The 16178-nt window shown below is 41.0% G+C and overlaps 1 protein-coding gene across 1 annotated transcript in view; it reads right to left on the bottom strand.

Moving 5' to 3' along the window:
• Positions 1-16178, bottom strand: part of lrpprc (leucine-rich pentatricopeptide repeat containing) — a 66972-nt gene that overhangs the window by 22588 nt on the left and 28206 nt on the right. Inside the window, exons 23-25 of the mRNA XM_088610222.1 lie at positions 12629-12836; positions 7452-7576; positions 6016-6122 (exon numbers count right to left, since the gene is read on the bottom strand). Coding sequence (XP_088466348.1) covers positions 6016-6122; positions 7452-7576; positions 12629-12836 — 440 coding nt within the window. The remainder of the gene's footprint in view (positions 1-6015; positions 6123-7451; positions 7577-12628; positions 12837-16178) is intronic.

Raw genomic sequence — 16178 nt, 5'->3', positions numbered from 1 at the left:
ATGAGTGCTCTATTAAAACAAAAGTTTTTTCAATCAAAATAATTATGTATGCTTAGTAAGTTTAAAACCAACACAAAACCACTTTAATCACAGAGCAGCACATAAGAAGAGATCACAAAAAAACATCTGAAAAGGCAACAAATCTAAAAACTATATTTTGTACTACCAATTATATTAAGGTTTAATGTTTTTGAATGCTTATAATATTTCTGACTATCTATAAAAAATTGAGCTATCCTGGAACTAGCTCCAAAATCCAAAATGTTAAACACTACACTATGCACACACTCAGCTAGTTCCAAAAAGGATAAGTAAAGTGGTCTTTCACACTGGACAGTTGTAGCACATATACCTCCATGTTATAAATGGCTGTATATTTCAAAATATACAGCCAGAGAAAGCCCTTTAAGTAACAAAGCAGATAGAAATGAAACTCTTCAAAGACTAATGACACCACACATACTAAATTAACTGAGGAAAAACAGCTGAAAAGAGATTTGAGTTTTAAAATAAAAAAAAGAAGGGAAACAAATGAAAATCTGGTACCAAAGACTGCACATGCTTTGCTTTTAAAATCACTCCTGACTTTTGAAAACATGTCTATTCTTTTACAGGCCTAGTATTTTTTCAAGATTCCAAAAAAAAACCTGATACACGCAGATTAAATGTGTGACCATACAGCTGAATGAGTGACTCAGATTGAAAAAATGCATTCAAGAGAAATATTTTTCTTTCTACCTTTACAATGATAACCTGTAACATTACCCATAAATACAGCAGGGAATTGTACTGGTCAATCAAGTGAAATACTGTGCCTTGCTCACGGGGCACAACAGCAGTATCCTGAAAATGTGCAAATAGGAGAGAAATTTTAAAATAAATAAGAAACTGGGTGAACATATTAATTCTCCGTTTTAGAGGCTATGAAAACTTGCACTTCCTGAAACAATCAAACCATATCATGGAATGTGAACATCCCTTCAGAACAAATATTACTTTGCATTACAGGAAAGCTATATTTTACTTCTTTGAGCTATGTGTACAGATTGGTTAAAACTGTCCTCCAGAATGCAAAAAAATGCAATTAATAATGTGTAACCTGACAAATAAGGAAACCTATGTAAAAGTACATTGATAAATACATATGAACTCCTTAAAGTACCCAGACAATGTGAATTGGTCATCCCTACCATACAGGAAGTATGTTACAGCATGCACCCATAAACCCTTGTGGAATAAAAAGAAAGATTTAATGTATGTAGCCATGTCTGTAGGAGCCCATGATAGCTTATCTTGTAATCTAGAAACACTAAGCCAGATATACAAAATTATTTCCTTCCTGCATGTATTAATGGGAGTAAATCACACTGTTACATATCAAGTGACAACCCCTTGCTCCGCCTCCTCACACACTAACATTGTCTTATCCTAAGATGCACATTTGTGTCATTTGCCTTTTTATAATAAGGCTTGGTGTCACCATAACCACTACCATCATCATAATAATGAAGCAATCTGGGGGAGATTAAACTCTTCCACTGCCAGTCAAGAACCAAGGTGTTTAAGGACAGGACCATCACTAATACCTAACCAACAACTATGGGTTAATGTTTAGTTGGTTGTAAAATGTTCATAAAAATGAAAGTCAACTTTTTTTGTGTATGAATGCAATAATAAAAGAATGTAAGATGGTGAGACTGATCATCAGAAGATGAGCATCCTTGGTTGTTGTCATACAAACAGAGTAAGCATTTATCCTTTGCATCCCAGCCTTATTAATCAATATACTGCACAAAGTGATACTGCAATAAAAACAATAACACATTCTTGCCATCAGCTGGTACCTCACAGTCCCAAGTGCACTAAAACAGTACACAGACTTCAAGCACTGCCTCCATTCCAGCACACTTTACAAGCACAATAGAATTTAAAACTTCAGCAATAGAAAAGAAAGCCGCCTGGCAATTCCTAAGGTATCTAAAAAAAAATTAGAGCCCACATTACGCAAAAGGTTAATCAGTTAACCAGAGTTAATTAACTAGCAACAAAGGCGGCTTTAAGCACCAGCCACTGTGGGAGAATGTGTGCTACAACACAACAGAGAGAGAAGCGAGGTAAGGGAATTCAGATTAGCAATTACGTAGAATCTTGAAGTAATTAAACATTTGAATGTAATTGTGGCAGGAATGTCAATTTAATTGGAATTAGGACAAAAAATAGCTTTTGGATTCAGGGGACTTTGTATGGTGTAGATACTAGTTGATAGGCGCATTCACTGATGTGTGGATAAAGAAATGCAGAAATACAACTCTGTCAGGGAAATGGAATATACAATTTTAACATGGCAGGACCAGCTTCCTGATAAGCAGGGACGAAATTCCGATTAAATCTGACAGCAAAACATCACCCTGTGAATATCACTGTATAGTCTCTCTCCTGACACATCTGCCCCTTCTCATATCGACCCTTTCAGGTGAAACTGGGACTCAAGGAAACATCCTTCGGCTTCTCCCCCCAGTGGTGTCTGATGACTTGTCACCAGAACTGTGAAGTGATCATGTACAGTAAGGGCAGAAGCTATATCAAGCAAAAAATCTTCGTGTACCATATGTTTTGGGATTACCAATCGCACTTGCCATATATATAAAGCAGCAGTGCTCAGCCTCAGCCCTGGAATTCTGTTTTATTAGATTAGAAATTGCTTAAGAAGCCTAACCTCTACTTGCTTGTTCTTGTGAAGACCCTTTTAGGGACATTGTTCTCTAAAGTTAAAAAGTTGGAATAGTAATTACCATTAACCCTATACCAGTTTATGGATTTCAAAACTCCCTTCATTCAGGTATCTAGAATATAAGCAACTGGACATCTGCAGAACAAAGAGCCCTTGTTGTGGGAGTTTCATATAGAATCACTCCCACCTCTGTCTGGACATTATTACTGCTCACCAATTAAGTGTTGTTCAGACAGCAATAAGGGTCCAGTCTCTTCACTAGCAAGTTGAGTTTCTTGGCAACAACAACAGAGAATGTTTTTCAAGCTGACTACAGAAACAGGTTAAAAAAAAGGTCTAATCAAGCAAGCTATTCAATGAAAGAGAACAATTAGCCTAATTGTAAAGCTTGTTGACACAAAAGCCGAAGAGGGTAAAAGACCAGGGTCAGCAAGAGATATAGATCCTGACATTACAAGAAGTCTATGAGCACTGCAATATAGAAACAGCCGACAGGAAAGAAGAAAAGCCATGAAAATTTTAAAGAAAATAATTCTGAAGGCAATAAAAAAACAAGGTTATGGAAGATAGTTCAGAAAACCACATTTAATGAAAATTTCAGACATACAAAGAAAAGCGCTTCTCCTTTTTCCAAGAGGTAATTATTTTAAAGCAGGAATAAGCGAGTTAAAATGGACACATTTTCTGAGGGATTTGTGACCCTGAGTCAAAACTCTATTGTGCCGACCTCTATATTAATACTTCAGGGTCTGAGACTACTCCGCAATATCTGCTGGGAGAGAAGGGGCAGCCAGCGGGGTTGGGCATTTTGAGAAGCAGCGTGTGATGGTGAGATTGATAGCTCACTGACAAGTGCAAAGAAAAAAAACTGTCTACTTGAACTAAGCACTGAAAAGACAGAGCAGCAGTTAAAGCTGGGGGCTGCACTGATGTTGGGGGTGATAAAACAGGCTAGAATATTCTAATCCAGCCAGCAGGAAAAGACACACAGCCACTGGAAAACAAACCGCAGACCGTCTGTGCATCTCTTTTACTGCCTCCCCAAGCACCCTACCCCACACAAGCTTCTATTAACCTTACAGCAGACAGCAGCCAGGACTCATTCCCCTGCTTGAGCTGTTCAAGCCTGTTTTCATTATATTCTACAGCTCTTAATACGACCCTGCACTTTGGGTTTTAACTGAACCAGCTGTTGGCATCTTAAAATCCTTGTGGCAATATGAAGTGTCAGAGCAGGATTGCATTCTGTAATTGGGGCAGGGAGTCTGCAGCACAGGGGCGAGATTCAGCACAGCCATGAGAACGAGTGCTTCTGGCGCCAGTCCCATATACCAGATCTTAGCAATGATTTTAAGACCAACTGGCAAAACCAGTTAAACTTAAATCACTGGTGAATCCTAAGTGAAGATTTTATCTGGAATATGCATGCACTAGTGCTTTCAGTTTGGGTTGTTAACCTTAACACACCTTAACCCATTTGCTTGCTATCGAACAGTATCGTCCACTGAGAACTCAGACCTTCCCTGCTGAACCAAAGTTTCCAAAGTAGTCTCTCACTGTTCATACTCTGGGTGCCCAAGTGCTAAACAACTACTTGTTGAATTATCATTGCCAAATGATAATTAGATAATCCTTAGCACTTTCTAATAGTGTACTACAACCAGTAGCCGTAGCAGAAAAGCATCCATTTAATCTCAAGAAATCAAGAAAGGGGAAAATTTGGTTGAAATTCCCTCCCAGTCTTTTGTTCTCATATTAAAATGAATCTACCTTACAATAAATAAGAACAGCAATGCCGATATTACCAAATGAACATCAACACTACAAGCAATAGAGTACCCCGACTCATCCTCTGACGTCACAGGACAGGCCTCCCAGTCTTAAAGATGGCTGTGTGGTCAAGACCCAATCCTTCACGAGCACTCCCATCTCCAGCTCAGACACAGGAAGCCGGAGCCTACCCGGCAAGCAACGAACACAAGGCAGGGAACACCCTGGACGGGGCGCCAGTCCATCGCAGGGCAAGTGCAAGAATTTGGCCCCAGACACCGGGATACTGCCTACTCTTATCGAGAAACGCCCGGGGATCTTTAAAGACCACTGGGAGTCAGGACCTCGGTTTAACATCTCATCCCAAAGACAGCGCCCACTACAGTATAGTGTCCCTGTCACTATACCGAGGCATTAGGACCCACACAGACCACAGGGTGGGCACCCCCCACTGGTCCCACTAACACCACTTCCAGCAGCGACCATAGCCTGCATGCATACAGCACTCTCAGACCACCGGCACTGGCAGGTGAGAAGTGAGCTGTTTCCACTTTCATCTCTGACTTTCTCTCTCGTCTCAAAGCTGCCTTCCCCCTGGAAGTGTAGGACGTGATTATTTTTTCCATGTCCAGTAATATCCACTTGGGGGCTTGTTGGTCATTTTAGTAGTCTGTTTTAAGCTCCTCACTTGAAAAGGGGCAAACAGGCCAAGCCTGAGGACAACGCACACTAAGAATAATATGTGCAAAGGGTCAGGACACTCGAGCCCTTCTTGACTTCTTATCAATATCAACAAATAAAAAAATCTTAATCAAGGGTAGATAAACTATACTAATCCTCAAGGGGTAACGTTGTCACCTAAAGCAATCTGCTAAGCTGCTTAGGATATTAAAGGCAAGAACAGCCTGGTTTAATATAGTTTTATGCAGTACAGGGGCAGACAGTGCTTGTTTAGCTGATTTGCCTGACAAGCAGCCTTGTAAACAACCTGAGCTTTGACTGCTTGACAGAATTCAATTCTGCTACCCCCCCTGCCCCCCCCCATCCCATCATCCCAAGAAGAGGCCACAATAAAAGACTCCCAGGAAAAGAGGATTAACACCGCTGCAGGAAGGAACACCGAGGAATGCTAGCTTAATTCACCCCCACCACACACACAAAAATGCAATCTGAAGATTTAATATGCAAATAAAAAATGTGTTCTGTAACAGCTGCTTAACCTGGGAGCAGAGCAAAGAATGGGAATTCAATAAGGAGAAAAACTGGGCTCCAACTATTAATTATATAAGAGGAGAATAAAGGCCCCACACTCTTCACTACCGGTGGCCAGGCAGTACCTTACTGCTGATCCCCCTCCTTCCAACCCCCCGTTCTTTCTCCCTGGGCCCATTGTGTTGCATGAATTGCATTAGTTAGGATTTAGTCTAAATCTAATTTAAAGTCAAAATTATTACAGCAATCTAATTAAGGATTTAAATAGCTATGTGCATCGGGCACAATAGCAGAAATCCCACCTCGATGATTTTGCGCGCCTCCTTGTATTTCCCAGTCTGCAGGAAGGCGAAGAAGAGGTCGTACAGCATTGTCATCTCGCCCCGCTCCTGGCTCACAAAATCCATCGCTGCACGCAGGAGCCACAGGGACACAACGAGAAGAAAACCACAGATCGAGCACGCTTTTTAAAGGGATTTTCATTTTAATTCTGGACGGCTAAGCTGACATTTTAACTGAACCCCCACAACTGGGGGCAGACTCCCCACATGTCGCCGTTACGCTCTCGGCCACTTAGATTTTGCTCACTTATGCCAATGCCATGTTGAAATCAAGGGACATTTTCGATTTCCATTCCTCAGAGCCGATGACAAGTGCAACGTCCAACAAACATCATGTCGGATAAGGCAAATGTGTTGGGGTATAAGAAAGAACGAAAAGGAAAGATGGAAACTATAGTGACCCTTCAGGCTAATCTGTATGTTTAAGGGGATATTAAGACAGAACTCGAAGATCCACAATATTAGCAATATCAGCACATGCATTTTTCCTTTCATAAAAAGAAAAACGGGAGTCTGGATTGGACTGGAAGCACACTACAATCCCACAAACACAACCTCACTGCGTGCTTTTACTATTTTTTTTAAACCTGCTAAAGTCTACGTTCCGTATCTGAATATTCCATGCCATGGAGCCGCTGGCGTTGATCCTGCCCCGGTGGCGGTGTTAATGGCTCTCGGCCGCTCAGTGAGAATGAGACGGTGAGGGGAAGGAGGTGTAGGGGGGGCTCAACTCCACTGATGAAGTGGGTAGAGGCACAGGGCAGGATTCAGTGGAGTATCAAACTGGACCTTGGGCACAGGACTGCACTCTCTCCTCAGTACCACAGCCACTTAGATAAGCCACACAAAGCACTCGACCCTTTTAAGGTCAGAGCTTGAAAGCAAACAGCCACAGTGCTTATGATAATCTAGCAGACAGTTCTGAAACGCAGGGACAACAGAACAAGCTGCTCCTTTATGCTATTACGGTCGAATTTGTTTTATTTTTTCTTTTGATCCAGTCTTTCCACTGCAAATATCGTGTCATGCATTTCAAACGTATGTACATACAACAATCTGCATCAACCCTAGGATTGATATCGGTTTAATGCAACCTATATTTCTACCTGTGTTTACATTTCCATCTGCTTTTTGCATAGAATTTCTCTATTTGTCCTGACCAGTGGTGAGCTCATGAGTCAAAGTGACAGAGATGGCAGTATGCAGGACTAGCTGTTCCTTTCCTCTTAGTAGGTATTAAGTCGCCAGTTGTGAATCTAAGGTAAACCTGGTTGAGATTTCTGAAGAGAACAAAGGTGACATGGCTGGAGGGCATTAGCTTTTGTGAATGGGTGATCTTGAAAGAAGCCTATAAAAGCTCACAGAGCAAGGGGCTACTGTGGTTAGTTCATACTCACCTTTCTGCAGGAGATCTGTGTCACCTTTCTCTACCAGCCCACACAACACATCATGAAAGCGAGGCATGTGGCCATAGTGCCTGTGGCAGTCCATTGCAGCGTCCAATGCAGACGATAGGTCATCCCTGCAGACATTGCGAAGACAAACGCATTATAAAAATGACCGTAGAGATAAAGACTTAAATTCCCTACCGATGTTAGAAAGTGCTAAGAGCAAAAGGTGGAATTCCCGACAAAACGTAGGGAGATGTCAGAGGCATTCAATGAATTACCTAACAACATTAGAAAAGATGAGTGGTTATGGCATCTTAAAATGTAAGACGCTTAGATTAACATTAAAACAGCAATATAAAATGAGCAGGCATGAACTATAATGTATAATACATACACATGCCGCTGCAGGAAATGTCTTAATCTGAAAAGGCTTAAGAAAAAAACATGTTCAGTTTCTTTTACTTATTGAAAGTTAAAATAATATGAATGTCAATTCTTTCCTATTAACACACGGTCTGTAAAAGTGCATGTCTGGATCTCAGTGCGTTCACTCCCAGATTGCCCTCATTTACTCCAGATCCCCAGCTGCGCAATTTGGCTGAATATGGCAACAGAATTAGGAACTTAAATACGCACTTCTCTCCACGCAGCTCTCATAATACGATGACAAGGTGATGGGGGAGACAAAAGGAATAAAACACTACTCCGATCTCTCTATTGTGACTGGGGAAGCAGGGAGAGGTTGAAAGAAGTGTCAGTCCTGTGATTGGGTAATTACAGTGCCAATCACACAAAAGGTCAAAGCAGACAGGTCATAGCTGGGATTCAAGATGAATTTCACTTCGGTAGAAAAAAAACACCACATCTCCTAAAGCATTGCACTTAGTTCTGCTAGTGAACTGCAGTCCCGGCAGCGACAAACGGCAATGAAATTCTAACAAAAACAACACCATCCTGACCCTTCGTACATACCACGTTCCATTTCATATAGGAACTATGTATGGGGGAAAAAATTAACAAAAACTATTAAGTTTACTACACAAACACAGCTCTCTTGCGATTGGTTTTAATTGAAATGAAGTGCACCAACATTATGCATCAAGCTGAAGTCGAGTGGCTATTCACCTAACGGCTTACTGATTGAAAAGCCCTTTTAAGACTGGAAATGCTGGGGGAGGGAGGGAGAGAAAGAGGCGTAGGTGGCACAGTGGCGAGTTTTTGTGAGTTAGGGATGTGGGAAGGGGGGGGATTATGTAGAGAAACAAGCAAATGAAAAGAAGGCCGTGTTCACAACTGAACAGGGAAGGAAAAAGAAAATCAAACTTATTCCACAGAGGGAGAAGCGTTTTTCGGTCATCTCAACAATGACCCCCCATCCCACTGCTGCACTTAAGAATTCCCATCAGCCCTCACAAGCATCGGACAAGAAGCTAGTATTGCAATTATAACTACCCCCCCCCCCCGCCCCACAAGAACCACCACCAAGAATTAACCATGTTGAAGGCTTCATAATTTCTCTAGGTACAATTTAGCTGTCACTTGCATTAACATTTACTCAAACACGGTCTGCGAACGTCACCGACTTCACTTGTCAAGTACTTTCCAGCCAATTAAGTCGAAAAGCTGCAAGTATTCTCTGTTAAGAAAACTGAATGATTAGACAAGATAGCTCATTTCCCCAGTTTCCTTTTGTTCAAGAGAAAATGCCACATTTACATTACCAGCCTTATCTGCATCCCCTGACAGAGAGAGAGAAAATGGACGCTGAAGACCGCAGAACAGTGTCAGCTGCCTGGGACAGGCATACGGAAACTGTCATTATATCAATCATACTTGAAAAAGAAACAGCCGTGAAAGCAGCTTAATTATAACCCAGTGATCCCTGACAAAAAAAAGATCTGATCACCGTGCTGCATTCATCGGGCAGGTGAAATAGTTATGCACCGCAGTACTGATGACATTAAAATGAAAACTACTGAAAGAGTCAGGCAGTTCAACACCTCTTCAACAGTTTTAGTGCTGAAAATGCTGACAAGGACAATGACAACAACAGGTTAAGGGCCTTTGCACATTGTTCTGTAACCTGCATCTAATGTTAAAGTGTGTAATTGTTAGAAGAAAAGTAAAAGCGTATATATTTCCTATTACACCTTGCATCTATAAATGTACAATCAACCAATTCCAATGAGATCGGACCAGTTTTAAAATGACATTAGCAACTGATCATCTGCTTGGAAGACAATTTCTTACAGTTCCATGTATGTGTTCAGCACCGCTCCAGGGAAGCACATGTTATGAGTAGCTGAACACAAAAACTCACATGAGAAGGTAAATATGAGAACACAGAAAAATAGATAAAATGTATTGGATATTATTTAATACTACTGTAGTGTACTGCTGTGCAGCTAGGCATGAATGATATGTGTCTTGGTATAGACACTGCCTTCAAATAATGCATTTTCATTTTTACTTGGAAACAAAGTCAAAGGAAATCAAACCTACCCCACCCCACAAAAGACCCTTTCAAAGAGCTGGCACTCAATAGCCCAAACAACTTCCAATCACAAACTGGTCAATTTTGCCAGTAATTTACACCAATATTTAGATCAGGAACACATATTGGTAACTCTTAGGGGTGTTTAACATTAAACAACCAAAGCAGAACAAGCACATAAAATGAACATTTTGTACAAAAGCCAAACGGGCTACACTGGGGTACCCAGAGCTCCAGAAAAGCTATAGACTGGAAGCACTTGGAGGAGCCAGATTTTTGTACTCCACAGACAGGATGCATCTAGAGGAGCGACTGTTGGAAACATGGAAGAGGGCATGTTTCTTATAAATTAAATATAATTGTATCTTTTTGAACAAAACGAAATAAAAAAAAACTATTACGAGTGTACAATTTTGTTCCTTTGAAAAGAACTGTTAATACAATTATTCAATTTTAATGTTGTTTTCATTGTGTTTTCTTGACAATTATTAGAATATTTTGAATATTTCTGATGTAGCTTTAATACATTCAGTATGAATTTTCACAGAAAGAATGATAAACCAGATCCAACATGCAAAGAGCCTAAAATGGATTTAGAAATCTACATAAGCAAAAAAAATGTTAAAATCCATCACCTTTGGAAAATCTTGGTGCCTGATATGCTCCTGTTATCAAACTAATTTTGTCTTGACTAAAACCGTTCCATCTTTAACAACTCAAAGTAGTGTGAGAGTCTATTCAAATTAGAATGCCACTTAAAAAGACATTCAGCTATATTCATTTTCATACAGAAACCAGTTTTTCTTCAATGTTTTAAGTAACACTACTCATTGATGTTAAAAATACAAAAATACAAACAATGGCAATTTTTGACAGATACCTCCAGTGAGATTGGTGTCAGCGTCAACTTTATTTTACATGCAGTTCTCGATAAAGAAATAAGTTACTGCCACTTTCTTTTGTTTGCCTTGTTAGACTGAAAAATATAATTGCCAATACTGTTTCAGTCAAAGCTGATCTGCTGCTTAATTTCAAAACACTAAAGCTCATTCACTGTCACAGTGAATCTTCGTAAGCAGTACTCATTAAGTCATTATGCATGACATTCTGATGAGATGGTATCACCAAAGTGACATTTTCTTTGTCCCCAGAAAAATCCAAGCATGATGAATAAGTAAGGGAAAGTAAAGTTAATGAAAGGGCAGTTTTAGGTGTCTACAACATCTTTAAAGAGGAAATCGGAGCCCAATATCATCAAGCGCAATTGGTGTCTCTCTGAGTAAATCACTTTACTAAAAAGGTAAGGAGTTTTGGCAATACGTTGATTATGGGTTGATAAAATGTTGATCTTAAGCTTGAGGCAATGTTCTTCTTTTTCACTGCTGCTTTAAATAAACTTACCTTGATACTTTGATTTCAATTGCTGTGTGGAGTTTGCAGAACAGTACGTAATGATGTATAACAGTAAATTGTCTTGCTGTATTTTATAACACTTGTTCTTGATGAAGTAAAGGACATAAGTTCTTCGGCAGCATAGTGCCCTGCATTACATTGTAAATGTGTCTTAATTTCTATTGGACTTAACATTAACAGAATGATGAGAAATTTTGGTCACCAGATGCAGCTGTTCAGCTTGCATGCACAAGGGAGCTGAAGTTCATTATTACTTATTATGACTGTGGGTAACTCTGGCTGTTGGAGCACCAAAACAAGAAAAGATACAGCCTTTCAAACAGTTAAAAAACTCAGTAAAGCTCCCACAAGGAGTGAGCGAATTAATAAATGCAACCATCTCTCAAAGTGCACCTCCCTAGTGCAGAACTCACTGAGGGGATCAGCCAGTCAGAGGCCAGGAGTTAAACCCCTTTCTCTAATAACTTATTGCGTGTTGTTTCAAATCCAGCAATTAGTGCTCAATACATAATTAACATGCAAATGAGATGATCTACTTAAAAGCTGTTCTCACAAATAGACCTGAACGGAGGTGAAGGTCCAGCTTAAAGAGGCTGGGTTTTTGTTGTATTTGCATATTGCGTTTTAGTGAGCATTGATACCCATCGCTAAATCAGGAACAAAAGATAATGAGCAGTAATTAAAGGACAGGAAGGGGGGACAAGACTGCTGCAGCCATTACAAGAGAGAGAAGTTGCTCCAGTGAGAGGGTGTTGTCCCAGAAGTCTGAAGGCAGGTGGGGCTCTCCGTCAAAACTATCTACCTCACATCCAACATATACTGGATGCTCAGTATTATTTTTGCATTATGTGCTTTAATATCAACTTCCCAGACCGACAGCAATACTGTGGCAGATGGTCATTGCACAATCAGAACAGTCTAATGCAAAGATTTCTAACCATTTCCTAAAACAGGCCCTCGTTTCTCCAGAATTAGTCCTTAGTAGACAGTAGTTGTGCCCAATAAGCAAACTGCCAGAATAAGTGCCCTGGATCACAAGTGTTTTAAATGCAGTGTAAAGCTGCGAATGTTTTTACATAAATGGAGTAGATCTAGAACTTGGACCTGAAGGGAGTCTCTTCACAGGCTTTAACCTTTCTGCAGGAGATCTGCGTCACCTTTCTCTACCAGCCCAAAGGCACAGGACCAAGCTGGAGCTGCCTCCAGCTCCAGTTTCCAGCTCCCTTCTGCTCCATCACACACATCCAGGCAGAAAGGCCACGTTGCACGCGCTCACCTCTCGAGGTACAGGGTGATGAGGGGGGAGCAGAGATTGGCAGAAGGCTTGGCGAGGCCTAGTGAGAAGATGGCTTCCTGCAGCCGCTTGATGGCTGCCTCCTCCCCCCGCATGGCTGCCCCGTTGAGGATGTGGAAGAAGGAGCTGAGGGTGGCATCCTGCACCGGCACCTCCTTCTCCTTCATCTCCCGCAGGATGTCCACGGCCTCTGGAGAGGGAAAGGACAGACGTCAAGATCAGACCTCCCGCTGAGCCAGATACTGTGGCAGAGAGCGCAGGGCGTCGCTAACTTTAACCAAATCTGCCTGGCTTATCACTGGGCCTCAGTCTCCTGCACATCCGCCGTTTCCCGCACCACGTAAAGGGCCAGCAAGTGTGACATGAAGCCCTATGGCTCCTACCCACCCAAGAAAACAAACAAGATGGCAGCGAGAGGAGCAAGAGGATTTTAAGGTTAAAGTTGTTTTTTTTCCTGAACACAAAACAGAAATCGCCCTCCACCATGTCTTTTGTAGCAGAGGGAGGGGAGAAAGACAAGTGCAACAGAGGAAGAGGGACCAAGTGACAGAGAGGAACAAGAGACAGGGGTGGGGACGCGAGGCATAAAAGGCCCTTAGATAATTTCATGTAGGGAAAACAAACTGCTATTAAAACAGCATTTTACACCCAGCAGGAATGCAAATTCTACCGTATAATGCCAATTTCAAGTTAATTACTACTTGCATTTCTAAACGAGACTACAATTACCGAGCCCCACAATAGCATGGTTTTATCATTTCTTTGCAACTGCGACTACAAATTATAGGTAGGCAGAGTATGCCCAGCGTGCCCCACCGTGGCCCCGGCCGCCGGCCCTGGGATTCGGAGCCAGCTAAATGGAGGCTTTTATCATCCGGAGCTCACATCTGCCACATAGCGCCATTGTCTCCCCTGGCAGATGGTTTGTCATGGGGCCAGATAATTAAGATGTGTTTACAGTGTATTTAGAGGCACACTAATGGTCTGATACCGATAGGGTCTGTTTGCACCGTCGATACTAATTATCAAAGCTGTGCCAGCGCAAAATGCCCCGGTCCTAAGCAGTGTCTGTGTGCATGTGCTCAAGTATTCAATTGGAATCCCATTTATAAGGCTGCCAATTATACTGAAGCAATGAATAAGACTGGAAATACGAGGAGAAAACCTAATGCATTCTAAAGAGAAAGACAATACGTCACAAGGTTCAGCTTTTCAGATCGGCAAATATGCCAACAACAGTTTCTTAACTTCTAATAGGCCTGCAAAAAAACTCCAATTAATTTCAAGTTGTATCAGAAGTGAAATGCATAGCCTGTGTTTTGTAAGACTATGCAACATTCTGGGGACTAGATTATAAGTTTCCAGGTTTTAATTTTCCAGGAACACTGAGGCATGCTAATTTTCTTTCACATCATCACCATTGTGCACTTTTATTACTCTTGACAAATAATCTGAAAGCAAAGAATGCACACATAACATGTCACTACAAGGCTCCCTAAAAAAAGAGCTGAAGCTGCCTCATACGGGGAATGTCAATATACAATGTACACAGAACATGTGCAACATGTGCCTTCTGCAAAAGCAATATATATAAATAATTGTTCATTATTCTCTGTAACACAACAGCAGAAATAAGTCATTTTTAAATGACTGAAATACCCCAAAATGCTGGAAAAAATGTAAAAATAATAAATCAGACATCTACTCCAACCTACTGTCAAGTCCCAATATCTACTGCATAGTTGTATACTATATTAGATTCAGCTGTCAAAAAGAAAAATGAATTGCTTTGGAGACTAGAAAGAAATGGAGCTGTGGAAAAAGCACTAGATGTTGGCACTGGACATGATGTATTCATTGATTTGATGTACATGGTATTTAAAGTGCAACACTTTAGGTCAGTTTCCAAATGGAAATACATGAAGAATAATAACAGTATCTGCTCAGCAGGGATTAAAATCATAGATGTCATTTAAAGGTTCATGCAAGGATTGACTAAGTGTTTTTTAGAAGTTTACAATCTTTACAGTATGATAACAGAGCCTTTTTCCTCCTGACATTCAGTGCAACATTTACACAACACTTTACTTTGGCTCTGCAGATAGCTAACAGTGTTATTCTCTAAACATAATGGATGCAGATTGTTACAGCACACAGTAAGTAAATAAGAACTGAACTGACAGTAAATTACCATGGCTAACCACGACATGAGTGAGAACCTTTTTTGGATTCAGTACAGAAAGCCATGGTGGACTGGCCAAGAGCACCATCTAAGATGCATACTTCCTAACAAGTAAGATGAACCATGCAGTGCCTCTTCTTTAATGTTGTACAGGATGAGGCACAGTGTTACATCTACAAAAAGATAGTTACAGCTTATGGGCTCTCATCATTTTTTACAGTCATATGAAACACATATGAAAATGGCTAAGTTCCATATATATATAGAAAGAGACATAAACGTCACAAAAACAGTATATATAAAATAATATATATTCAATTCACCTTGGACCAGGCAACCACAAGTGCCAGAGTATCACCAGTATACCTGTATCCAGCCCTCTGAGAGAGCCCATGCTCTCATTCTACACTTGTACCCAAGTTCACTGCTTCATGGTATACAGTTATGATGCTGGAGTGGGAGCAGGCCAGATATGATTTAAAAGCACCCTGCACATGCACTTCTGAAAATAACCACACTTCCAAAAGCCAGTTAGAGTCTGAGCTATAATGAAATAACCTGAAGCTCAGTCTGGGTGGCCCTGTGTTGTGTCTACCTGCTGCATGCCGGAGCCGGGGTCATCTGGCGTGGGCTGTGAGGGTCACAGCTGCTGGAGGAGGGCAGGGCACTGTGGGGAGGCCCAGGTGAGGGGCAACACCGGGCCATCCCTCCCATCTCCCTGCTCCGGCCCCCACACTCTGCTAACTTGACTCAGCCGCCTGCTCGACACCCTCTCTTAAAAAGGACCATCTCCCAAGTAATTAAATTTGTCCCCCTGCATATTTACTGAACGTGTTCAATTAGCTGCGTTTCAGTGAGTGCTAAACGCTGGCCTCCAGAGGTGTTTAAACGCCACTCAGGATTAAAAAACAACATAAAACACTAATGTACGCCAAGCCCACTGTTTTTCCCAAGGCTCCAGTTTCTCGCAGTACTTACAGCTGCCTCTCGATGCTAATATGCACTGTCAAAGCTCCTTGGCTCTTTTGAGTTTTCTCCTAAAAAAAGGACACTCTGTCCACTTAACACTCGATTATTATTTTAAGGAATTCGAGATTCACATTTAAATGACAAAAATTAAACCATCTCCAGAGTACATGAACACAAATACAATTCATGCATCCAAAACAATGTGCCTATTTACATATAATTTTTAAAATAATTTGTATTTATATGCAAACAATACAATAACATCTACAAAGATACAGCTGCAGCTCCTGGGTCCTCCTACAAATTTGACAGTCATAGGAAATGGAAAATGGCTAACTTTCATAGATATAGAGAGACAATAAATGTCACAAAAACATTATA

The sequence above is a fragment of the Lepisosteus platostomus genome, chromosome 17, assembly GCF_059453375.1.
Source record: "Lepisosteus platostomus isolate fLepPlt1 chromosome 17, fLepPlt1.hap1, whole genome shotgun sequence".
NCBI lineage: Eukaryota > Metazoa > Chordata > Actinopteri > Semionotiformes > Lepisosteidae > Lepisosteus > Lepisosteus platostomus.
The sequence above is the reverse complement of the archived record's forward strand: the minus strand, read 5'-3'. Positions and strand labels throughout refer to the sequence as shown.